This window comes from Neomonachus schauinslandi, chromosome 15, assembly GCF_002201575.2.
Source record: "Neomonachus schauinslandi chromosome 15, ASM220157v2, whole genome shotgun sequence".
Classification (NCBI taxonomy): Eukaryota; Metazoa; Chordata; class Mammalia; order Carnivora; family Phocidae; genus Neomonachus; species Neomonachus schauinslandi.
In genome coordinates, this window is record NC_058417.1 from 29,190,211 (window position 1) to 29,215,184 (window position 24,974).

Here is a 24,974-nt window from a genome sequence, read left to right on the forward strand (position 1 = left end):
TTAAAAAAAAAAAAAAAAAAAAAAAAAAAAAAAAAAAAAAAAAACTCACGTCTTCCTGAACTCCACATTTTAACCAAATCAACAGGCTACTTGCATGCTGTGGTATTTCAGTAAACCCAGATTGCTTTTCTTTCTCATGCTTGTTTCTCATCCCCTCCACTCTATCCCTTCTTTCATTCTACCTCAGAAGAAACAAACTATTACCTGAATGTAATCTAAAACTTGCTGGTGTCTTTGTTTGGCAGCTGCAACCTCGCTGTCTGAGATCGCTTCCCTCAGGGACTGTTGGGTATTCAGAGAATCCAGCTCCACCACAGCAGAAAGGCGGCAATACAGACTAATAAATTTCTCCCTGTAGCTGCAAAAATGAACTGGAAAATGGACAAGCAAAATAAAACATGTTAAGATCTGGTATCAAAATAGAGAAATTCATACCTCAGAGAAAACAAGTTGAATGAAAACATGATTTATTAATCCTATCAGTGGAAAATATTAAGCCATAAATAAATTATAAATGTGCTCTTTAGGGGCCAGTTGTCTGGCTTTAGTCAGACAGTATTCCCTTTTAAGGTTTACCAAGTCCTGGTAAGGTATGGGGAAGTGGGCTTGGCTCAAGCTGCAGTTATGTTCAGCTCCTAAAGTTGAGGCTGTATATATATATAGTGAGAAAAAAATATATGTGTGTATATATATATATATATATACATATATATATATATATACATATATATATATATATATATAGTGAGAAAATAAGTTTGCTTATCACTTTAAGAAAAAAGTCAAGTAGCAGTTTGAAACCTAGTTTTGATTTCCATGTCTGATTTCCAGTGTGTATCTTATGTGCTTCTTTTCAAGGCCAGAAATCCCAGAAGATACAAGACATACTTTTCTCGGGATGTCTTTTGTCTGGCTGGAAAACTTCCCTCAGGACCTGGTAGGATGGGTTTTGATCCTTGTCCTGCCTCTCTGCTCCTCAGCTGCTCTGGAAGGATGATGGAGCTGATACCTCAACAGACCATATTTGTCTTTGGCAGACTTGGCCTTCCTCTCTCAAAAGATAATGGGCCGGAGGCCAGAGGGAATAGTCTAACCTTCATCTGTGTCATGGAGGAGGGAGAGAGGAGTGTGGGACTCAGCCTCATGCAGGTACTCAGAGGTGATCAGATTTTCTGTACTTCTCTATCTGGCTCTGATCACTTAGCTAAAACATCAGATTCCAGTGGGATGAGGAAAGCATCCTGAATTGGACTAGTGTAGTACCAGTCTCTTCCTGGCCATTGTTAAATTTGCAGACTCACTTTCCAGGAACCTCATTTACACTATGTGTCTCTAACTATATCAGTGTGTTCCATGCTTTGGAAACAGGGCTATTGTAACTCCACAAGTCTGTGGAAACATTTTTATTCTGGCCTCTTTAGTGAAGAATTCTAGGAAGAATATCTAATTACTGCCCTCAGGCCTCTTTGCTGTTGATTCCTGAGACCCAGAAACGGCTATTTAGGGAAGCTAAAACCACACTGCCTCAAAATGGGGCATCTTGTTATCTCTACACCTCAGTGAGGATGCCCTACTTCTGTGCATATTGAGAGATTTCTGGGCACCCTACAAGTCCCGTCTTACCACTGCCTACTTCCTTGCTTCATTTTCTCTTAGCTAAGATGAGTCTGTGGTGTGGGTAAGGGTAACCTCCATTTGTGTTTCCTCATACGGAAGTGGAAGAGAAGAATGGGGTGAGGGCTTCTGTGGCTCATCCTTATTTCAGTTGTGCATCATTTCAAGGAGATGTTTCTCAATTCTAGGATTGATTTTTCTCTCTGGTGTCAGATCTATCCTTCCACTTCCTCTACTCTAGCACTTCTTTGCCTGACACACAGAAGAACTGATTTCATGTAGCCTCTCAGTAAACAACAACTATGGAGCTTCTCCCAAACCAGCTACTTTGCATGCTATTTCCCTGCTTAAAGACCTCTGCAGAGCTCCTTCTTGACTTCAGGACAAAGTCAAACCTCTTATCACCAGAAGGAAAGTGTCTTGTGAATTTGAATATATCTTCAATCAAGCAACCACCCTTCACCCTCCACTCAAATTAATTCTAAGCTTTGGTCAGGCTGAACTTACTAGAAGTCCTGTTACACTTCCATGCTTTTGCACATGCCTTTTTCTAGTCCTCAAACACCCGTGTCTACCAGTATCTTTAGGTCACCCGTGTTTACCAGTATCTTTTCTAGTCCTCAAACACCCGTGTCTACCAGTATTTTCTTCAGGTGAGCTGCTTCTGATACTCGAAGTTTCAGTCTCAGTGCCTCCTTCTCAAGCAAATCTTCACTCACACCTCTTCCTCTGCAGCCCAGTCACTTTTGCTCTTTTGTGCTCCTAGAGCACTTGTTTCTAAATGTATCAAGACACTTACCCTGCTTTACTGGAGTTGTGTTTACTTGACTGCCTTGGTATTAGGCTGTGATTTCTCTGAGGGCAGAACCATGTCTATTTTTATTTCCTAAAAACCTGGAACATTATAGCTTCTCAATTAATGTTTATTGAACATCTCAATTAATGAAAAAAATGCATGCCCTGGTCTGAAGAGGCCAGACCCTTCCTCCAAAGTCTCCTCTTTCCCTCCATCCTCTCTTTTCTCTCTGTGCTCTTGGCTTTCCTGTTTTGAAAGGTGTATTTCAGGTCTGTGATATTTACTGGCAGCTCTACAGGAAAGAGTCACCATTACTTTGTAGCTTACTCTTGACCCTTGTAACTCCCTGAATGTGTCTTTATGCCTTTCAAGGAGGGATTATATCCTGTTAGCACTTGACAGATGTCCTCTCTTGGCTGGAGAGTGAGGAGAGTGAAGTGTCTCATAGTCTGCCTTTCCAAACCAAGTTGGGGGGGGAAAAAAAAAAGAAAAGAAAGAAAAAAATCAGCTTTTTTCCTTCTTTCTAAAATATGAAGATAGGGAGATTAGGAAGAGGCACTAAAGAATTTCTTTAAAAGAAACACTATCATTCCCATCTGAATTCTAAAACGCCAGGGTGTCCACAACTTTCTCTTGTTGTGTCTCCTTGTGGTAGACGCCTTGGATCAGTGGGTGGTCTCAGAGCGCCCACACTCCCCCCGCCTCTTGCCACTCACCACAGTGAGCTATAAGGACCTTTCAACTACAGCGCTTCACTTTCCCGCGCTAGTGGTTTTTATCCAGAGCCTTTAATGTTACTTTAACAAATGTTACTTTAACATAGTCTTTTGTGGTTTAGCAATGATACATTTGGTAGCCATCACAGAGGAGGGGAGGACAGACTGGAAGCTTCTAATTTTTTTTCTAATGTGAATCACATGCATTTAACAGACAAAATGGTATAAGGGGACAACAATACATTATCTGGACCATATGATTTGTTAGTAATTTACACACTGAGGCTAATTTTCTGCGGTGTTTTTTCTCCCTCTCTTTTCTATAGGAGATAGTGACAGACTAAAATGCATTTGACACCAACACTAGAAGTTGGATTAGGAGTAGAGTAGAAAGTATTTGGGTTTAGGTATCAGACAGAATTGGGTTTGAATCCTAGTTCTGCCAGTTACTACCTGTGTGGCATTGGGCATATAACCTCTGGGAGACTCAATTTTCCCACATCTAAGATGGATAGTAATGCCTACTTAGGATTAAAACATATCATATATATATGTGCCCAGCACAGCATGTGGCACATGCCAGAAACAAAATGAAAAATTTTTTCACACCTTTACCCTAACCCCTCAGAAAGAATGAGGCATTTAGAGTTAGAAAATTGGAACAGGGTTGAGATTAGAATATTCTTCCTAAGGTCTTTACACTAATAAAATCCTAATCAGTCTGGGTCATGGAGCCTAGTTTGGAAGCTAAAAATATCAATAAGATTACCCCCTGTGGTCAGTTTAGTTCCAGGATTCTTTGCCAATGTGTCAGAAGGAACCTGGGCACAAGATGCCCCTCTAAAGATTCCTGGTAGTGAATGAGTTGACAGTTGGAATTCAGAAGTGGTATCCTAAATCATGAAAAATGGGCCTTAGGAATGAGGGTTGAGACTGTGCCATTTCTTGTAAGCCTGTGGCCTGGATTCCATTAGGCTCAATGCCTGGATATCCCACAGGCACCTCAAAACTCATCATTTGTCAAACTGAACTCATCATTTCTCACCTCCCCCCAAACCTGTTCCTTCCCTCATCTTTCCTATTTTGGTAGATGGCAACATTATCCATCTCAGCACCCTATTCAGACTCCCTGGCTCCTCCATCTTGCTCTTCAACCACATTAAATCAGTCACAAAGTTCTATTGATTTTTAACTCCTCAGTTCCTCTTGCTTCTACTTTCTCTTCTACACCCCTACTGTGGCAGTCTTGGTTCCAGTTCTTATCACTGCCACCTGGACCACTCTCTCAGCTGTCTCATTGCGTCTAGTCTCAGCAACCCCCACTTTGGCTCTCCTGCAGTCCATCTTCCATAGAGCTGCTAAAACCCACTAAGACCATATTATTCCTTTTAAACAAATCTTTTCATGACTCCCCATTGCCTACATGATAAAGTCTAGCCTCTTTAGGATGGCATAGGTAGCCCTTTGTGATTCTGACCTTTTTAATTTTTAGTTTCATCTCCTGTCACTCTTCTCAGATGCCATAAGCATCTGTCACAATGAGCTACTAGGAGTGTATTTAATTGGGTTGCATTTCCTCAGGTCTCCTAGCTTTTGTGCATGCTGTTCCTTCTGCTTAAAATGATTTTCCTTTTTAGCTCTGCCTTTTCTTTCCTTTTCTGAATGTTTCTTTCTAATTCAAGATCTAGCTCAAATATTTTCTCTTTAAGGAAGAATTGGATGTCTTTCCTTTGAAATTCAGCAGCCTACCTATTACAGCAGGGCTTTCATTATATTGGGACTTTTGGTATAGATTTCTCTATCCTCTACTGGATTCTAGGCTTCTGGTGGGCAGATTATGTCTTATTAACATCTGTATGTCCAGCCCCAGGACAGTACTTGGCATACAGTGGCAACTCAGCAAATGTTTGTTGAATGAAATATGCAGCCAAGCACTTAAGTATGAAATATATACCAGGCTTCAAACTGTTTTTAAAAAATACCCCAGTTTTATAATCTCTCTAGTCCAATCAGTATGAATCATAGAACCAAGGAAATCAATAAAATCAACTTCTTATCATAGGCCCGCTGTCAACTGTGACTCCCCATAGGATCAGGAAGGGCAACCTCTCCAGTGCAAGCTAGGCAAATCCTCAAGAGGCCACATCACTGGATAGAGTTTCTAAAGGCTCATGGTACTGCTTTTCTTTTTGTTCCTGGGAACAGTTTAAATAGTGACCCTTGTCGGTTCCCAGGCATGTGCTTGATTACTACGGCAGTGGAGTGCTATCCTGCTCCTATCCAAAGGATGGGTTAGGGGGAGTGTCAGCCCTCAGGCTGTGGAGGGGGCATGGGTTTGAAATGTACCACTTTACCTCAGCTCAACCCTGCTCACGGAGATCTCCCATCTATATGACAGTCCTCCTTTCCCCTACAGTAATCCTGTGAGGGAATAGCCTATGGGTTTGCCCCAGCCAACTCTTTACTCCGGGAGACAGAAGGCTAAGCTCCTTTATCGTTTTGTCCTTGCTAGATCTATGAAGTGCTGGAATAGGCACAGATGCAGTTTTCCGTAGCTGGTTAGCAAGTTATTTATGATCACAGGCCACTGGCAGGAACGTGGTCAGTTTGCCAAATCTCAAATCATTTCACTGGGACAGGGATGACTTGTACAAGTCAAACTGAAATAATAGTGTAGATTTTTTTATAATTGACATGTTCCCATAATTTGCACCTTTTCAGGTATCATTAAAATTCCTGTGTTCTTATCATTTTCTGAGTTCTGATTGAATTTCCAGTAATGTTCTCTTTCTCAGAAATGCTTAGTATATCTGTTGACCTTTTACTATGGACCTATCTATGGAAGGCAGAAGTCCCTACTTATAAAACAAACAAGTAAAAATTGCTTAGGATCTTTCTTGAGGGGCTTAGACCCATTATAGTAAGTCCTTTGAAGTTCCTATAGAAATTGTTATTAAATGCTTCGTGGGCTGAAGTCTAATGGAAGAAGTATGGTAATCAGTACGATAATCTGCTTCTTGGAAAGCTCTGATTGCTTGGAGATAAGGTAGAGTCTGTCATGATTCTTCCTAAGGCCCAGCAATCTTAAAAATTGTTGCTGGTGGTGCTGAAGTATAATAAACATTATGCTAGAGTGTACTAATTTCCTGCTACTGGCAACATTTCCTCCTGATCTCTAGAAAAGACTAACAGAATTGTGTATGTCGGTGGAACCATGCCCAATCAGGTGGTCTTTTCTGGAAACTTACATGGTTCTCATTAATCAGTTGCATCACCTATAATATGATAATGAAGGAGGACCAGGAGAATATGAAGGTATATGTTATTCTAGGAAAAAACATCTTAAAGTCAGGAACTATTGAGACCCAGGCTTTGATCTATGGCTTGGCTTTCATAGATGAAGGATAATACCTGATAGTCTTATATAGCTTTTAGTATTAAGAAGAGGTAAGACAGGTCAAAGAGACAGGCACTGTTGGATTCTATTACTATAACTACATCCCTATTTTGTAAGTTCCTAAAATGTCATTTTCTCTGTGTTCTAAGCAGTATTACTTCAAGTGTGGTCCATGGATTGACAGCACAGTATCAGCTGAGAGCTTGTTAGAAAAGCAAATTCTCCAGTCCCCATCCCAGACCTACTGACTCTGCATCTCTGGGGTGGGACTCCAGGATTCTCTTTTAGCATGCTTGCCAAGTGATTCTTAATGCACATTAAAGTTTGGGAAGCAGTGTTTTAGGGCATCATATCCTAAAGTGTGTTTTCTTAGTTTTTTAGTAAGTGCCACACCAAAAATGCTTCCACTCATGGTCAAATGAATTTAGAAAATGCTGGGTTAAACAAAGTTAAGCTTTTTAGTTTTTATTTTTTTCATGGGGGGTACCAGATTTTGTAGACCTTCTAATACGTTACTCTACTGCTCAAAATTCTCTGTTGGACTCCCAACACGCTTAAAGTAGAATCCAAAGTCCTTATCACAGCCTCTGAGGCCCTGCATGATCTGGCTGTTGACTCTCTGATCTCATTTCCTATCTTTGTTGCTCTTGCTTACTACACTTCACCTACACTGATTTTTTTAGCCAAGCACACTCTTGCTTTAAAGCCTTTGCACTTGTCATTCCCACTGCAGGGAAATCTCAGGTCTCTGCTTACATGTTTTTTCTTTAGAGAGACATTCCCAGGTCATCCTATACAAAATTGTAGCTCCTGTCACTTCACTCTAGTCCCTTACCCTAATTTATTTTTCATCACAGCGCTCACTACTGTCTGACATTTACAGTATTCTTTGTTGATTGGTTTGCTGTTTGTCTCCCTCACGAGAACGTAAGCTTCATGGATCTGTTCACTGCAGATCCTTTAGTACCTGGACTAGTGCCCAACACAGTGTAGGTTACTTAATAAATATTTATTGAATTAATGAACAAATGAGTGGAGAGAGGAAATTGAAGAATAGACAGTAACAATAGTAGGACAAAGTACGGCTGCCCAGGAAAAGTGTGTTAGCCTCCCAGAAAGCAGGATAGAGAGGACACTTGCAGGGATTGGTCCTCCAGGGTCTTAGGAGTCATACACTATTATGAATGATCCCAAATCTTTGATTGTTACCATGAAGACCACTGAGATATGGGAAAATGAACGTCATGTATTTTTGTCTGTAATCATGGAACAGTAATGACCATTTCACACAGAATGGACTCCCAGTTAGCTCTCCAATGAAGTATTTTCCTTAGTTCTTTTCCCTATCAATTATCTATCCCTGGGAAATCATTCACTTTCATGGCTTCAGCTGTTATTAATAGACACTGGCCAAATTTCTGTGTTTACTACCCAACCTTCTCTCCTGTATTTCTACTGTCAAATGGACATGTCTACTTGGATGTTGAATTTGCACCTTCAGATTCAAGATAGAGCTAAAAGCATCATCTTCTTCCCTAAGCCATATTCCTCTCTGATTTTCTTACTTTTGGTAATGGCAGCAATATCCTCACAGTCTTTGAGGCTGAAAACCATGGGAGTACTGTAGAAGTCTCTAGACTTCACCTTTTCTTATTCAAACAGTTGCTCAATCTTGTATATTACTCCCAATGTTTCTTATATCTGTATTTGTTTCCTTTTTGGGGGTTTTGTTTCTGTCCTAATACTGGACTATTATAAACACCCCTGAACTATCCCCCCCAGCCGTGCTCTCAATCCATCTTAAACAGATTCCTCAGCCTGATTCTTAAGATACTGCCCAATATGGCCACGACTTGTCCAGACCTCTTTATGTCCACTGTTTCCTCACATCCTTTCTCTGATCTAGCCAAACTGGACCATTTATTCTTTTTCCAACTCTTTCTGAGATCTTTTGTTCCATGTCTTCACTCATTCTGCTCCCACTGACAAGAAAGCTTTTCTCATTGTCCATGTTTATTAGTATCCTGTCCATTCTTTAACACTGACATCAAATACCCTCTCCTCCAAGGTGGCTTTCTGATACTTTCTTTGAGAAAAATGTGTTTTATTTTTTCGATATCACTTATGATTTTGGCATATCCTACCTCATTTAATAATAATTTGTATCCTTATTTTACTGCTACCACTGTGCTGAAAGCCCCTTGCAGGCAGGGCCTTTGTCTTACTCATCTCTGAATCTCCACAGTAGGTATCTAATATATATTTATTGACTTGAAATGAACTACCATGACCCAAACTATATTTTGTAATAGCAATGCAGTCATATCATGGACTAATAATGTTCTTTGGATGGGGAACTCATTGGATGGGGATATTCACATCCAGGCCTCTTGGGAGTGGTATGCCAATGTTATTAATCATTTGACACAGAAAAGGTGCAGAAAGGTTAAGTGATTGTCACCTTCACACAATAGAGGACCCAGAACTCTCAAGTCCTAGTCTGCAAGTCTGATTCAGGCTTCTCTTAATAACTCTTCCTCCTCTGGAAAATAATAATTGCTATTGTTCAGTTTTTTCGGCATCTGAACTGCTCGGAGCAAGGGAAACTGAAAGGCTTAATCTATTTATCCTCAAGGGATAAATTCAGATTCAGATGCCCAGGTCTCAAAATGGCAGTTGCCTTTTCTGCTTCTAACTCTGGTGTCTGGGGAGCAATCCTAAGAGAGTCTGCCTCCATTCCACCCATCCAGCACTCACCCTCCCACAAATCTTAAAATTCATTTGAACTGATGGAAGTCCTGCTAATTGCCTCTTATTGGCCTGTTATAAGATGAAGCATGGGGAAGAGACAAAGCCTCCCTATTCACATTCTCAGTGGGCAGCAGGGGTCTCTGCAAAAATAGAGGAACTGGGGCCTAGGCTATTCAGTTTTGAAAGTCAGGACAAGATCTTCCACCATTCAGAATCCCACATTATAATCCCACATTATAATCACAATATTGCATCCTGGGAGACCCTGTCAGTTTTCTCAAATGGTCTGCTAGAAATTTAGCCTGTTTAATATTACAGTCTATTTAATAAATCAATACTACTCATTGACTTTTTTTCCCTCCAGAGTGATACACACTTTACATTTTAATTTCACTATTTTTTTTTTCCCCATTTGGAGATGAGAGAGAGAGTGAGAGAGAGAAAGAGAGAGAAGGGGCAGTGCTTTTCATGAAAATACTAGTTCTTGTATTCATGTTTTAAGGAAGCAAAGGGAAGGCAAGTACTGCAGCCTGATAACTGAACACTCTGTTTAGAATTCCCTCCTCTCCATTGGACCTTAGCTAAGTTTCAATAATTATTGCTCAGGCACATAGTCTTGGAGCTTTGCTTTCTCTCAGACTTGTACACAGTTCTAGGAAGGGTTGTTGCCAAAGCCATCATGTGATTTATTGACCCTCCACTGGGACAAGGGGGAACAGATATAACTTTGTGATTTTATTATAAGGAGGCTGGGTTAATATTTCTAGGTGAAACAAGCTACTATACCAAGTTCAAACATCTGAAGAGGGAGGTTAAGAAACCCTGAGTGTGGGGTGTAAGGATTATTCTGTCCTGGGGCTGTACAGACGTCGTCTGAGGCAGGGAGCAGGAGAAGAAAGGACACATTGTGACCCATTTCCAACACCTCCTGTGTGTAGAGGCGGAAGTTCCTTGCCTGCAGAGGGACACGCGCAGAGGAAAAATAGGAGAGTTACAACATGGCACTTACATAAACAACACCAAACTGGCATAAAACATCTAACAAAATTACACGACTTCAAGCTTGGAATTTTTATACAACATAAATATTAGGGTTCAGCCCATTTAATAATGCTATATAAAATCAAGATTTAAGGCAGTAATGTTCCATATAAACTCTGAAAACAACATTTATGCTTCTTATAAAAGCAGAAAATGATTGCATTCTGGGGGTTTTTCAAAATGATGAATATAATTACATGAAGCAACAAAAATGGATTGAATTAAAAATCTACTAGTTTCAATTTAAGTTGGTTAAGGGGGAAAAATGTAGTTTCTGGCCAAGGACTGAAAAAATTTTACAAGTATCCAAAAAAAAAAAAAAAATGTTGTATGCACTCTCAGGCAGTTAGGCAGCCCTCTCCCAACATGTGTATGTAGCCCAAGAGTCACCAATGAAATATGAGCTGCTTCAAACCTGCTAAGCTCAAGAAACCCTTTAATAGTATCTACTGTCACAAGTAGAGCTGGTGTGTTTTTTTCTCCTCCTGAGTACATGGCCACCCCTGGAATAATCCAGTTGCTCCCCTAGTGCCTTTATGGCATCTTGTACAATTTATTCTTCATCAGTGTTGGCTGTTTTGGACTAACCTTGCAGTACTGACTTATAATCCAAGCAGTACCCCAATGGAAGAACACTCTTGGAGTCTCTAATCTATGTCCCTGTGTCCATGGGTCACGGGCCAATTCTGGGTGATAGTCTTCCTGTTTTATAGGCTAAACTTGGTTGATTTTGTGTGTGTGTGTGTGTGCGTGTGCGTGTGTGCCTGCACACATACGTGTGTGCTGGGTATGGGGAAATGGTGAACTAGGCCAAAAAGAAAAAAAAGAGAAAAGAATTCAGCCTAATGCTACATCATGTTAACTTACTAGACAGAGCCTAATAAACTTTTACTATTCTCTTCTGTGCCAACAGTTTTTCCTGAAGTTGCTTATTAGTAGAGGCTGGATTTGCACATTTTGATTTAGATAAGACAATAACTTTGACGGTAAATTCTCTATCTGTGAAAAGACGGCATGGCATAACCTTGGCATTGCTATAGGTTATCGTACCACTAGTCTGCTCTTCTTAGATAAAACATTTGTATGTCTAACTAAATGTGTACTTATCATTTATTCTCCTTGACTTGTGCTATCCTGAAGTTGAGACTTGGTGTCTTTTCAAGGTGGGCTGGCTAGTGATTTTTCCTTGCTTGGCCAGACCACAGTAAAGCCGGGTCCAGGAGCTGTGGAAGAGGTCAATATGCAGGAGATAGAGAAAAGGGGCAGAAGTGCAGTCTGTGTCCACTTGTAGGCGTCAAATTCAAAGTGTGCAGCATGTGCAAAGTGGTATTTAAATCAATGAAAATGAACTCATATATCTATTTTTTTTTTACCTCTTAAGTTTTATACACAATGCAGTTTCCATTAGCCGTAAAAAGAAGATAAAAATGGTAAAGACTAGTACCTGGTGTAGAGGTATATTGATCTGCTTAAGGAGAGCTTTCACTGCCATCTGGAGCTCGTAGAAGAACAATTGCATGGGGCAGTCAGAAGTATGATCCACACTTTCCATAGATTCAGAGCCAGAAAGCTTTTGGACCCATTCCCACTCCTCTCTGTATGTTGAGTCAAGTTAAAATTAGAAATATAACAAAAGTTCAGAACACAGCTCAGAACATTTTTAATGTATATGTCCAGAACCTGGATAACCAATTTTTGGTGGTTAAAACTCAATACAATTCGTGAAATTTGAACTTTTTGCCACCCAAATGGAGTTTAAAATGAGCTTTTGCTAATTTAAACTTAGTTCACCTACCAAACCACATATACCTCAGAATAGCAGGTCTAATTTGTATCAGTTAGTTTCTGAGATTGGAGCTTTGAAATATTTGGTAATGATTTCCTGACTATCTTCATTTTTCTTTCCCTGAAGATCCTCTGTAAATTCTAAGACCCTACATTTTACCACAGGGGCATCTGCTGGTTAATTCAGCAGTTGGGTAACCACAGGACTCTGGTCCAACTCAGGCAACAAACCACATGGCACATTTCAACCCTGGCCTGTTGTAATCATGGGGACTATTTTGGCTTCTTACCCCTTCCAAGAGCTTGAGGAGAATCACGAACAGGAACACCAGACAATTCCAATAAAAGGAACCAGGGGACACACATCACTGTTTCTATCCTCCTTTCAAACCAGTCATCTGTGTTTTTATTCTGCATGCTTTGTAATCCTTCCTAATGAACTTTTCCAAATGTCATGCAGAAGGGAGGAGAAAAGAATGATGGTGGAGAAAACACATCTGGTTTGTCCCCCAAAGGCCGCTTTTCAAAAGGAGCTTGAAAAGATCAAGGTAAATGCCTCCTGGGAACATTGTTTCCACAGGTATGCTAGCGCAAGTCTCTAAACACATTCATTTGGCCCAGTTTTTCCTTTCTCTTACTCTACAGGGAGCAGCAATATGCTCTCAGGACCAGGCTAGAGAGGGAAGGAAAGCCCTCCTCTCTGGGCACGGAAAGAGAGGAGGTGCTAACATATGTTCCCACCAGTGTGAAAACCCTCTGAGGGCTCTCCCCAGTGGGCTATACCAGCCTGGTGTGTCAGAAAATGAAATTGATTGTGACATGAGCTTTTCATCAGAAAACAATCTCTTTTAACCAAGTACCCTCTTAGAAAAGTTTTTGTGTTCAAGATACCTGTTTCCTTTCAATTCCCACGCTGGAAAACACTGTGGAAAATCTACCCTATTGTCCCACTAAGAGAAACAAAATAAAAATTAAATCCTACCTCAATCTGGTATGCGGTTGGCTTCACAAATAATTGAAATCTTTGAGAACCTGCTTGAGAGTTATTTCTTTTCTCCCATCACTGATATTGAACTAAACGAGGGGGTTCTGACTAGCACAAGCTTTCACAAAACCTAACGGAGCACATTGCTAAAATAGCATCTGTAATAGAATTAGAGAATAAATTACCAGTAGGAATACCATGAAACATCTACCACTAACTAAGAAGTTTAGTCTATAAGGATGAGGGAGATGGAACTGGCAAGAGTGAAGGCTACTGGAATCTTTTGTAAAAATGAAACCTGGATCCTTGTCAAGGGGAAATTAGTTGGCATAACCACTAAAAGATAGAGTCTAAACCTTTAAGACACAAATCTAGAAAATGGATGAAAGTAACCATTGCTGAGTCAACCCACAAATGAGCCACGTAACCTCTTGGAAGGGATTGATAAGATAACCAAAGTTCCCGTAGAAGTGACCACCAGATGGCAGACTTAAGGCCTGGGTGTAGTTGATTGGTGAAAAATGAGAATATGGCAGCTAGTGAGTTCTTTGAAGAGTCCATCATCATTTCCTTTGTTGTCATCAAATAGTATTTAATAAACAATACACTATAGTTAATAAGCTCTTGCCACTTTATGGACCAAATTTTAAATGACCAAATTAGAATTCTTTTTGGTTAAGCAAATCCATAGGTATAACTAAAATCTGGGGATCTAATTTGTACTCTGAAGCCTGATGAAGTCTGGAGAGTTCTTTTTCTTATCTATTCTGTCCTTTTTTTCAGGTTGAGCACAATTCAGTTCATTATAGTAGGCTTTCAGAGGCCTGCTAGAGGGCTGGTTGTAAATCTGAGCCAGATTACCAAGATTGGGCAACTTTCCCAAAGCTAACAGGGTAATTCACCATAATGCCAAACCATAGTGCAGTTTCCAGAAGCACAGGCCTTGTTACTTTTTTTTTTTTTTTTTTTTTTTTAGAGAACTATAAAGAGTACAGGAAACATACAAAGTCCTCAGGCCAGAGGGTTAGGGGTGGGGAGAATGAGGATAGGGGGATTCTTTAAGGGGAAATCAATTGCTCTACCAGAACCCATTTCCACAAGTGATACTTTTTAAAAAAATGACTTACTAAGTTGTGAAGAAAAGATACTGGAAATAGAATGTTGAAAGAAAAGGGCATTTATTCATTAACCAGTTGAGTATCGGTGGTTGCACCATGAATACCACAGAGAGGAAAGTGAAAGGAGTGTGCCCCTCCTTCATGGGCTCATTCCTTCCACCAACCACCACCACAAACCCTCCTTATCCTGACATTAAAATGCAGCTAAGCCTCTGCCCCGGTGTGCTGGCACCTGGGGACATCTCACCACGGAAACTACACCATGTCAGTTTCCTTCTGACACATATCAAACCCATCATTTGAGCCATTGTTTCATCACAAGGAAAATCCGGACTTCTCACAACTTACTTGGAAATGTTATTATTTTCACGGATCTTCACGTGGCAGAGAATGTTGGGCAACTTTTGGGTAACTAGAACTTTGATCTGATCCACAGAGCTACACAGCTTTAGGTAACCCAGATATAATCCAGGAGAGAGACGCTGATGACTCCTTTTGTGATAAGAGAGAATATCCTGTAGGGTGAAGAACAAAACAACACATAAAACACCTTGAAAAGGTAATCTGAAAACCTTTTCTTTTCTTAGGTGCACTGTGTCATAAATTAAAGGAGCTGTAGCTAAGCAATTAGGTGAGAAGCGTTGGATACTACCATGAATGCCGGGGACATGTTGGCTTACCTTTAGGAGAATTATCATCCAAGTCAGCTAATCAGTCATTAATATAGCCTGCATGCATCCTATTTCCCTCAGTTTTTGGATCCGGGGTAGGTATGTGGGTGTGACTGGGAATGGGAAACTAGAAAACTAGAATTCATAATTTCTGTCCTTGCAGGGCTTATTGTTTGGCTGCGGGGAAACAGAAATTTGCAAGTGTAAAAGCTGACAAAGCAGTATAGGAAGCCTCATTATTTCAGAATAGTTGGTATCTAGGAAAGGTCTTATTATTAAATGACATCATGACTTGGTTGATTCTTTATCCTGAAAAATGAAATAAAAAGTAATAGCAGATTTATTTATATCATTAACACTTAAGTTGTAGTTATTCATTAATTCTGAGGATGAAGAAAGAAGTATTGATTCCTTTTTTTTTTTTTTTTTGGCTTAGTTTTCTTAGACTAAATTGTATGATAGTTGAAATGCTATTCCTCACATTTAACTTTCACAACATGATCATGAAGAGGATATTTTTGCAAGAGTATTTGAAATCTTCATATTTTTTCCTTGGCTTTTAAAAAATGTTGATATTCAGGTCATTCTCATAAGGTTCTTGTTCATTTTGTGTTCTTCAATTGTTAACTGGCCTACCGTTGCTAGATTCTTAATTGTCAGTAGCTTTGCCTGTGATTTGATTAGGTCTCCACATCATCTTCATCAGCTTCACGAAATTCTGTATCTTTTATAAGATTTTAAAATTTGTCTTGTAATAGATTTGCCTTGAATTTGCATTGTATTTTCACATCGTAATATTCCATGGGCAGCACAGACTGAATGAAGTTGTTGGTACAACAGGAAGTGCCAGTCTAGTTAAGCACAGAGGGATGTTTGAGTGGAGTCTTGTTTTATATGTGGTCAGCTCTCTAGTTGTGACTTTTGCTTCCCTATATAACTGCAGGAACTCAGACAGTGAATAATTAGAAATATGTATCAGTAGGTAAGATGTTTTTAAACCTTTGGGCAGTGGGGGAATTGGAAACACAGAGTTAGGAGTGATGAACCAAGGAAGAATTCCTGTAGGCCAGAGTGTAGCCTGGTTTTCCAAGGGAGTGAAAAGAAGGAACCAACCCTACCATGAAATGCAGGGAAAATTAAAAGGAAGAGAAAATCAAACATTTAAACTTGTACAGAGTTCTATATGGAACAGAGAGGTATGAAGCCTTCCTTGACGTGTATACTCTGAAGGAGTGATCCCTCCTTTGTAGAATTCACCATCTGCAACATCTAACATATACTGTTGTGAATTATCTCCTCTGTCCCACCCTTTATCAAACATAGTGAGTTCCAAGCATTACAAGAGACACTGAGGTTTCGGGTGAATGTGATGTGATCCTTACTTTTGAAGAGGTTGAGAAAGATGAGTAAATAAATGACCACAATATTCTGAAATCTGTTTTATAATAGAGGCAATGGAGGCATACAGAGGAAAGAATACTTATTATTTTTCCTCTTTTATGTTCTTTTCTTGAACCAGACTATGAAATTAGTGGCAGTATTATGTTTTCTATTGCTTTGTGTCCTTAGTACCCAGTGCTATTTCTGTTTATAATAGATACACAACATGTGGAAGTCAGGACAGGTCCCTAAGCCAGAACATAGGAGAATAGCAGAAGAGGGACAAAATAAGAATGGTCACAGTTGGGAGGAAGGCATAACTAGCAGGTACAGAAAAGCAAAGGCTAAGTAACTTTTATGATACTTGGCAAAGAAAAAAAAAAAAGACTAGAAAAATTGGATTTTGTGATCAAGAAGGAAGGAATTTTTATTAATGTCAGGAGATGGATAAAGCAGAACTTTTTGATGTCTTCTATTTTATCTCTTTAGAAAAGATCACAGGTAAATAGTTGACTGGGGGAAGTTTAGTCAAAGTGAAATTTTGAGAAATGAACAGGTAATAAGAGAGAAAAGAATGAGAGAAGGAAATGGGTGAAGTTAATGAGAGAAGGGGAAATGGAAGTATTCAGATCAACAGAATTGGATGATATGCACCCTCGGGATACTTGCTGTACAAGCAGATGTGGCCACAAACCCACAGGTCATTATTTTTGAAAAGTGATGGGGAACTGGAAAAGTCCCTAGAGACTAGAAAAGGGCAAAGATACCTATCTTTGAAACAGGAAGGGGAGAAACACAGGATGACCCTGGTAATTAAAGACCGCCAACTTATTGATCTTTGGGCAAAGTGAGAAAGAACCATCAAATAATCAATTTGCAGTTACCAAGAAATCCTGAGACACTAAATAGGAGTCAACATGGTTTTGTGGAGGGCAAAACAGACAGACAACAAAAGGGCAGAATCCATAGACCAGGGAGGAGTCTCCAGTATAATCTGTTTCACTAGATAATCTGGGAAAAGTAGAATCTTGACCACATTTAATAAGCTGTCTATCTGGGTTGAGGATTTGTGGGTGATGGAGATGGTGTGGGAACAGCAGACATGTTGAGTGATGGCCCAGTAGGGACTCGTCCTGAGGGCTTGTCTCTTTAGCTTATTTATTGATGTTCCAGACAAAGAAATGAAGAACGTGAGTATCAAAATTGCAGGTCCCAAATCTGTTGTGGTTTTGATTTTCTAGAAAATAGTAATAAAACTCTGAATGATCCTATGCATTGGAAAAATAAGCCTATCATAATCAGAGTTGAAACTTAATAAAAAAATGTGTTTGTAAAGACCCAAACCCAGGAGTATAAACACAGGATGGGTATAAGAGAAAAATAGTGGGGGTTAGAATAACCACAAATAGAATGAGTTAGGAACACACTGTGGTTACGTAAAAACCCACACCATTCTTAGATGGAGTAATTTACTCTTTCATTTTTTAAAAAAGACTGAGCATCTGCCTGTGTTTTCCTGCCTTTACTAATGTTTTTGGAGCCTGAGAATTGTATGGGAAAAGAAACTGTCCCATTCACATAATCTGAGGTAACTAGGAAGGCCTCCTAAACCAAATCCAATGCCTGTGGGCCTATATATTGCCTGATTTGACTTCTAATCTGTTTTTCTAGCCTTTATCTCCATTACAGTCCTTTTGTCTCTTATCTCCAGCCAAAAAGGATTGCTTTTTCCTTCCTCAGACGTGTCCTAATCTCTGTTCTTTGGTTCTTTGTTAGTTCATGAATTCACTCACTCTACAACTTTTATTGGGCACCTACTATGAATCAGGTGTTGTGCTAGAATATTAATGACATCGATGAGACGTGATCCTCCCCTTCACGGAACTCAGATTTCAGTGTGTGAGAGAGACATGTAGCCAAGTTTTTCTAACTCAGTGTGATAAGGGTTGTGTAAGGTCCATTGTGGACCCAAGGGAGGGTTAGATCTACTTTTCCACCTTATGCCTCATTTCTCTACCATGCCCTCTATTTAATTTAATTCTAATTTCTTCCTTCCTCCCTCCTTCACTTCCTTTCTCCCTTTCTCCCTTCCTCACTCTCTTACTCCCTCCCTCCTACTCTTCTCCCTCCCTCTCTCCTCCTTTCTCCCTACCCTCTCTCTTTCTCTCTCTCTTTTTTTCTCCACCTGGTGAACTTAATTTACCCTTCATGGCTCAGCCAAATGTCACCTCTTCTACAACACCTTCCCTGATATTTCCAGGGAGAATTAATAGCTGCTTTGTCTGTGCGCCCATAGTACACTGTTTGTACTGCTATCAGGCTCTGGTTTAATTCTGCCTTGTATTACCTTGATTTGTTTACAAGTCTGTCTCCCTCCCTTGACTGAACTCCTTGAGAGCAGGGACCTTGACTTATTCATTTGTTTTTCCTATAGCACCTAGAAGAGTTCCTGGCACCTAGTTGGTGCTGAAAAAATGTTTATTAAATATGAAGTGAGAGGCCCAGAGGTAGTGGAGTCTGGGGCTGGGCCTCTGGGAGAGAATATGCTATGCTGGTGCAGGGACCAGGAAGGGTATATCCAACCACTCTCCATTGATCAGGTATCCTAACAGCTTGTTAGAGGAATGATAGATGCTTTTCTAGTAACTACAGGGCTTTTGTTTTATTGCAGAGGGGATGGACACTGAATTGTCCAGGGATAGCAAAGGTCATAAAATGGTGGCCCGGGTCTTTGAGGGCCCAAGATTATACGGACTACAAAAAATTACAATTTTTAAAAAAGATTTTATTTATTTATTTGAGAGAGAAAAAGTGAGTGAGAGAGAGAGCATGAGCGGGGGCAGGGGAGGAAGGAGAGGGAGAAGCAGACTCCCTGCTGAGCAGGGAGCCTGATGTGGCTTGACCCAGGGTCTGGAATCATGACCTGAGCCTAAGGCAGACACTTAACTGACTGAGTCATACAGGCACCCCAAGAATTTAAATTTTCTAAATTATTTTCTAACCCTTAAAACTAAAGAGATTTAATTCAAAACTCTAGATTTTCCAAAACTCTAGATTTAGCTGGAAATATGTTGAAATGAAAACATTTCAACATTGGGACCACTTTCTTCCACTGCAGTTAGCTGAGGCTGAATGGGCTATTCTTTAGATGGGACAAGGGCCCTCTGGATTACTGTAGTCTCTGTTGCTTCTGCTTGCTTCTTTCTTTCTTTTTTTTTTAAATTGAAATATAAATCACATACTATAACATTCACCCTTTTAAGGTGTGAGATTCTGTGTTTTTTTCCTATGTTCACAAGCTTGTGTGACTATCAGCACTACCTAATTCCAGATCATTTTCATCACTCCACAAAGAAGCCTTGCATTCATTAGCTGTCATGCTCTAGTCCCTCCTCCATCATCTGCTTTCTGTCTCTGTGGATTTGCATATTCTGGATATTTCATATAAATGGAATTATACAATATGTGGCATTTTGTGCCTGGCTTCTTTCACTTAACATAATGTTCTCAACGTTAACGTTCATACACTTTGCAGCATGGATTAGTACTTCACTCATTTTTATGGCTGAATAATATTCCATTTATGGATATACCACTTTTGTTCATCCATTCATTAATTGTTGGACATTTGGTTGTTCCACCACTCTTTGGCTACTTGAATAATTCTGCTCTGAACATTGCTAAACAAGTTTTTGTGTGAACCCAATTGTTCCTCATGTCCAGCTCGACTGGCTCATTTTCATTCCTCTTCCTGATTCCTATAGTTTTTGATTCCTGTTAGGGGCTGCTTGGAGGTAGAAAGAGCAAGAATGTGCTGGAAAAAAGAAACAACAACAGAAAAGGGCTGAAGAGATAGTAGGCCCTGGGTATAGCAGGGATAAGTAGATACAGGGTGATAAGGAACGCCTAAGGAGGAGGAGAAGAAGAACAAGGCTCGGAGGGGACAGAAGGCAGGCTTCACAGGCTTCTCTAAGATGATACTTTTTTTTTCAAGGATTCAGAGAAAAGGAGGGAGAGGGCGTGTAAAGCAGCTTGGCAGAATGGGAAGGGGACCTGGCTAGGAGTCAGAAGATTTGGGTCCTAGTTTCTCCTCTTTTGCTTTTTGGCTTATATGACCTTGACGAGTTATTTCCCTGAAATCCGTAGCTTCATCTGTGAATGGGACACAGTAAAACTGCCCACTCAATCTCGCTGGGTTTTCACGAAGATCAAATGATATTATAGATGTGACAAAGTGTTATAAACTTGAAAATATAGTACGAATGTGAAAGATTAATCTTCAAAGAAGAGTTCACCTGTGAAGTTTCCAGTTATTAAGGTGACCCTGGAGATCAATGTCTGAGTAACTCAGCACCTGAGAGGGGCCACCCTATTGGAAATACTCTCATTGCCAATTAGTTTGCTCAGAGGGACTCTAATTTGTTCATGATAACTCTCTTCTCCTTCCCAGACAAGTGTGGGAAGGATTTCTTTCTTTCTTTCTTTTTTTTTTTTTCTTAAAGGATTTCTTTCTTCTAGATATGAGAAAGGCCTGTAATGAAGGTCTGGGACTTGAGAGGATCAGGAATTTGAGAGGGTTAGACCCTGGAGCTTCCTTGGGGCCCTAGAGATTAGTAGATTAATTATGGATACAGATTTTGTTAGAGCCCTTACCTGTTTTGAAAACCCCATTTCAGATTGTACAATTTTTATACAACTTTTCCTTAGTTCTTATGGAAAGATAGAGGGAGTGGTGCGATGCCCCAAAGGATGACTGAGCCAGTTCCAGGGTCTGTGGGAGGGTCGGGAGGGGAGGAGATGGCCTAGGTATGCTCTGAGGAAGGCCAAGCATTGTTTGGATTTTTCTGAGTGGAGAAATAATAACAATCACTAACATTTATTGAGTGCTCACTTGGTGCTACTCTTCTAATGCTTTATGTAGTCACTCATTTAATCTTCATTAGAACCCTATGAAGTAGAGTTTCTTGCAGAGGAGGAAATATGAGAGATCAGAAATTAAGTTGCCCTAGTCATATAACTAGACAAGGTGGAGTCAGGAATCATACCAGTCAGCCAGATTCCGAAGTGGTGCCTCAGTATGTGTTGTGATATGACAGGAAGAAGCCTAAGCTTCCCATCTGAAGGCCTGGTGGTTATCACTCTACTGACCACGAGAGAAGAGAGTGGTTTGTAGCCCAGAATTGTGGGAAGTTACCCAGCCTGCTTTGGGCAAACACCAAAACTTGTGACTACTTCCACGTTGAGTTGGTGGGGCCAACTCCTGACATAATTAAAGTCCAGGCGTGACTGGATACCAGCCCCGGTAGTTTTATTCCCCATTTCCTCTCCAGTTTAAGACCTGTATGGAAGGAGGGGAGAGAGAAGAAGTAGGAGGAGGAGAAGGAGAGTGGGGGTGGATGGGAGTGACATCAAGCAGAAATGTGCCAGTCAGAGGGGGTAAATTTTCCACTTGAATCTGGGTGGAAACCTGATCTTGCCTCTATTTTTGGTCTCCTTCTCTAACAACTTTTTGCCAGATTGGAATTTTTCTGCACCTGTAACACATTTTTAATGTAATAAGTCTAGGAGAAACCAGGTATTATATCATGCTGGGGCCTGTGCTGTGTTTCTAGGAGCAAAGGTAGCCCAGACCCCAGTTTATCCCTATAAGGGATTAGCGTATTAGTCACCCTGTAAAAGCTCAATTTATTATGATTTTTTAAATGTTTCTTTTAGCACTTGCTTATAAAGGGTGAAGAGGGGAGCCACGAATGTGTCTGTATTCCCTGCCCTCACCTCCTACACACACACACACACACACACACACACACACACACATTCGCCCTCTATCCATTTCATAGGAACCCAAATTCCATAAAATCAAAGCCAGAGGTATTGGCTTTGACCAATTAGCTTACCTTTGCTACACTGGACTCCATTCTGGTTTGGGCTAGTGCAAGGAATGGAAAGGTGAGATTATTGTATCAATCACTCCTCGGTGGAGGAAATGAAAATAAGATAGTGGGATGATGGGCTGGTGGCTTAGCTTTTTAGGGTGATCATGAAGGGCTACAGGCACCAAGGCTGGGGTTTGGCTTGTTTATGTGGGACAGAGCCCTTTCTTTCCCATTACTCTGGGCTGGCCGTCTTGCACATATATGCCATTGGTTGCCCAGAGCTCAATCAGGGTAGGTGTTTCTGCCAGCTTTACCACCTAACTGGAGAGTACTATAGAACTCATCCCCATGACTGAGTTTAAAAAAAGAAAAAGAAAAAGCAAGAAAGCAAGCAAGCAAGCAAGAAAGCAAGAAGCAAGCAAGCAAGCAAGAAAGAAACAAGAAAGAAAGAAAGCAAAAAAGCAAGCAAGCAAGCAAGAAAAGAAAAGAGAAACAGTGTGACACCTGTGTTCACATAAGAACATGTGAGGGGTGTGGTGGTGTGGAGAGAGCCCTGGACTTGAGCAGAAGATGTGCTTTGTATCCTGATTTTGCCAGCCAGCCTGAGTCTTGATCTAAGCTGCCCAAATTTTGAATTTTGGTGGCTATTCCATTCCCAGGCGAGTCTTTCATCCTGTATCTGTAGTCCCTCATGACTGCAATCGTAACTCCTGCCCGGGAATGTGATGTGACATGGCAGAAAGATGCCTGAGTCCAGTCAGAAGATCTGAGTTTAGGTTTCAGCCCTGCCATTTTCTAGCTGTGTGCCCAGGGGCAAATTCAAGTTTTGTGGGGACTGAAGTGAATACAATTTTTGGTGCCTTCTTTAAGGAGAAGAATACAAAATTCTTAGGATCCCTGCCAGGGCATTGGAAGGGGATTGTACAGGTCAAGAGCTGAATGTGCTGGAGCTTCGTTAGCTTCACTAACTCTGCCTCTCTGTGTGGCCATATGCCATATAATTTCTTTGAGCCTCAGTCATTTCATTCCTAAAATGGACTTAATCATGCCTGTCTGACCCAGGGGAGCATTAGAAGGAACAAATGAGTAAATAGGTGTTAAGAGTGTTTTTGTTCAGAGTGTTTTACACACACACACAGAGTCCAGAAATGTATTATTATTATTATAGTCTCTTCAGGTATTGGTTTAATGTTTTGATTATACTACCTATAGACCCCTACTCAAATATTTGTCTAAAAGTTTCTCATTGGTTCATTGGTCAGGGGTATTTTCAGAGTGCTCACCACTTGTATTGATTGATGAATTCCAGATCTGGAGAGTGGTAAGTAAAAAATAAGCTTCTGAATCTTTCCTATGTGTGCAATACAAGCACTAACTGGGCCCTCTCCACTCCATCACTGCATTTGTAAATGGCTCTTGGTATATGTCACTAGAATCTCAGTAAGTGTGTTTGGAACTTTAAATATGCAGTATTAGAAAATTGAAAAGACTACATACCTGGATGGTGATCAGTAATATGTCTAAGGCTGTTGGCTCCTCGGGTGTTGACAAAGACTTCCTCTGGCTTTGCAGCTTTGAGATCTGCATCCATTTGCCATTAAAAAATGAATAGAGCATCTCCACTTCTCTGATGGTGACTATGAGGATGTTTCCATGCCGGTCTTTAATGGGCTCATAGTAAACTCTTCCCAAGTTGTGTGTTCCAAGTAAATTCTAGAAACAAATAGATTTCTGGTAGCTGGGATGATATTGTGCAAACAAAGCAACATAATTGCAACAAAAGACACTGCATAATTAACTGATATTTCTGAAAAGTTTTTTTTTTTTAAAGCAAACTTAAACCTAGAATATGTGGCACCACAGAAATGTACTTAACAGAAGCTCAAAGAAAATCTCTTCACCATAAGCCTGCAAAGATTATAGCAAGAGGCACAAAAATTATGTTTTTTTAAGCAAATTCAATATCTGTAAATATCTCTTACCCACATAGACACACCAGCACATAGACCTCAGTTACCAGCACTTGAAGAGAATCCCAGATGTTTTAAAGAAAAATGCCTGATATTTCAAGTATGCCACTTGTGGAGTTTTCAAGAGATCTACAGTAAGCTGGTATGAAGTGGGGTTGTTTAAAATGAAGAAGTGAATTGACAATGTAGCACATTGTACAGGTCCCCAAATGACTGCACATTCCTTTCAAGATACTTTAATTGGGAGATTGGCCTGGTTTGACTTATCTGAATTTCAGGGGTTTCTATTTATTTAAAATTATGTTAAAATTGTTTGTGAGCTAGGTCAACTGAGGCAGACAATACTTTTAGTAAGGTAGGAAGAGAAAGATGCCACATCAAATGTGGAGGGGTCCAGGCAGATGTTACTAAAATAAACAGAGTGTTAAAAATATGCAGGGTTTGAAGATTTTTAACCTAGAACACTGGATGAATAGGATAAAACACCCTTTTACTTTGAATATCTGTGATTTTTCAAAAATATAAATAAATCATCTCAGAGCTCCCAGCTGCCATTGGTGAGCTCAGATAAATGTTGATGACCGTTGGCAGGAGAGCGGAAAGTAGAACCAGAACTTGGAAAAGTGACACGGATGACCTAAAAATGAATGAGCCAGCTGGTCTGTATCTACAGCTATGAAAACACGGGAATATTCCTTCCAGGTAGAGACTGTGTCTTATATCTTTTATTTTTCCTCATTAGAACTGGACACATAAGTAAGAAATTTCATAAATAATTATTGACATATAAACATTTGGTGGGATCATTATTTTTTTAAAATAACCTAATCATTCAGTCAGATTATTCCTTTTCAGTAACTGACTTCTAAATCTA

The 24,974-nt window shown here is 40.1% G+C and overlaps 1 protein-coding gene across 2 annotated transcripts in view; it reads right to left on the reverse strand.

Moving 5' to 3' along the window:
• Nucleotides 1-24,974, reverse strand: part of ANKFN1 (ankyrin repeat and fibronectin type III domain containing 1) — a 178,177-nt gene that overhangs the window by 32,993 nt on the left and 120,210 nt on the right. The window contains exons 11-15 of one of the 2 annotated variants that reach the window (XM_044921728.1): nucleotides 23,628-23,843; nucleotides 14,552-14,718; nucleotides 11,760-11,910; nucleotides 10,061-10,229; nucleotides 205-371 (exon numbers count right to left, since the gene is read on the reverse strand). In XM_044921728.1, coding sequence (XP_044777663.1) covers nucleotides 205-371; nucleotides 10,061-10,229; nucleotides 11,760-11,910; nucleotides 14,552-14,718; nucleotides 23,628-23,843 — 870 coding nt within the window. Of the gene's footprint in view, nucleotides 1-204; nucleotides 372-10,037; nucleotides 10,230-11,759; nucleotides 11,911-14,551; nucleotides 14,719-23,627; nucleotides 23,844-24,974 lie in introns of those variants that run through there. The other variant, XM_021704390.2, reaches the window with a different exon arrangement.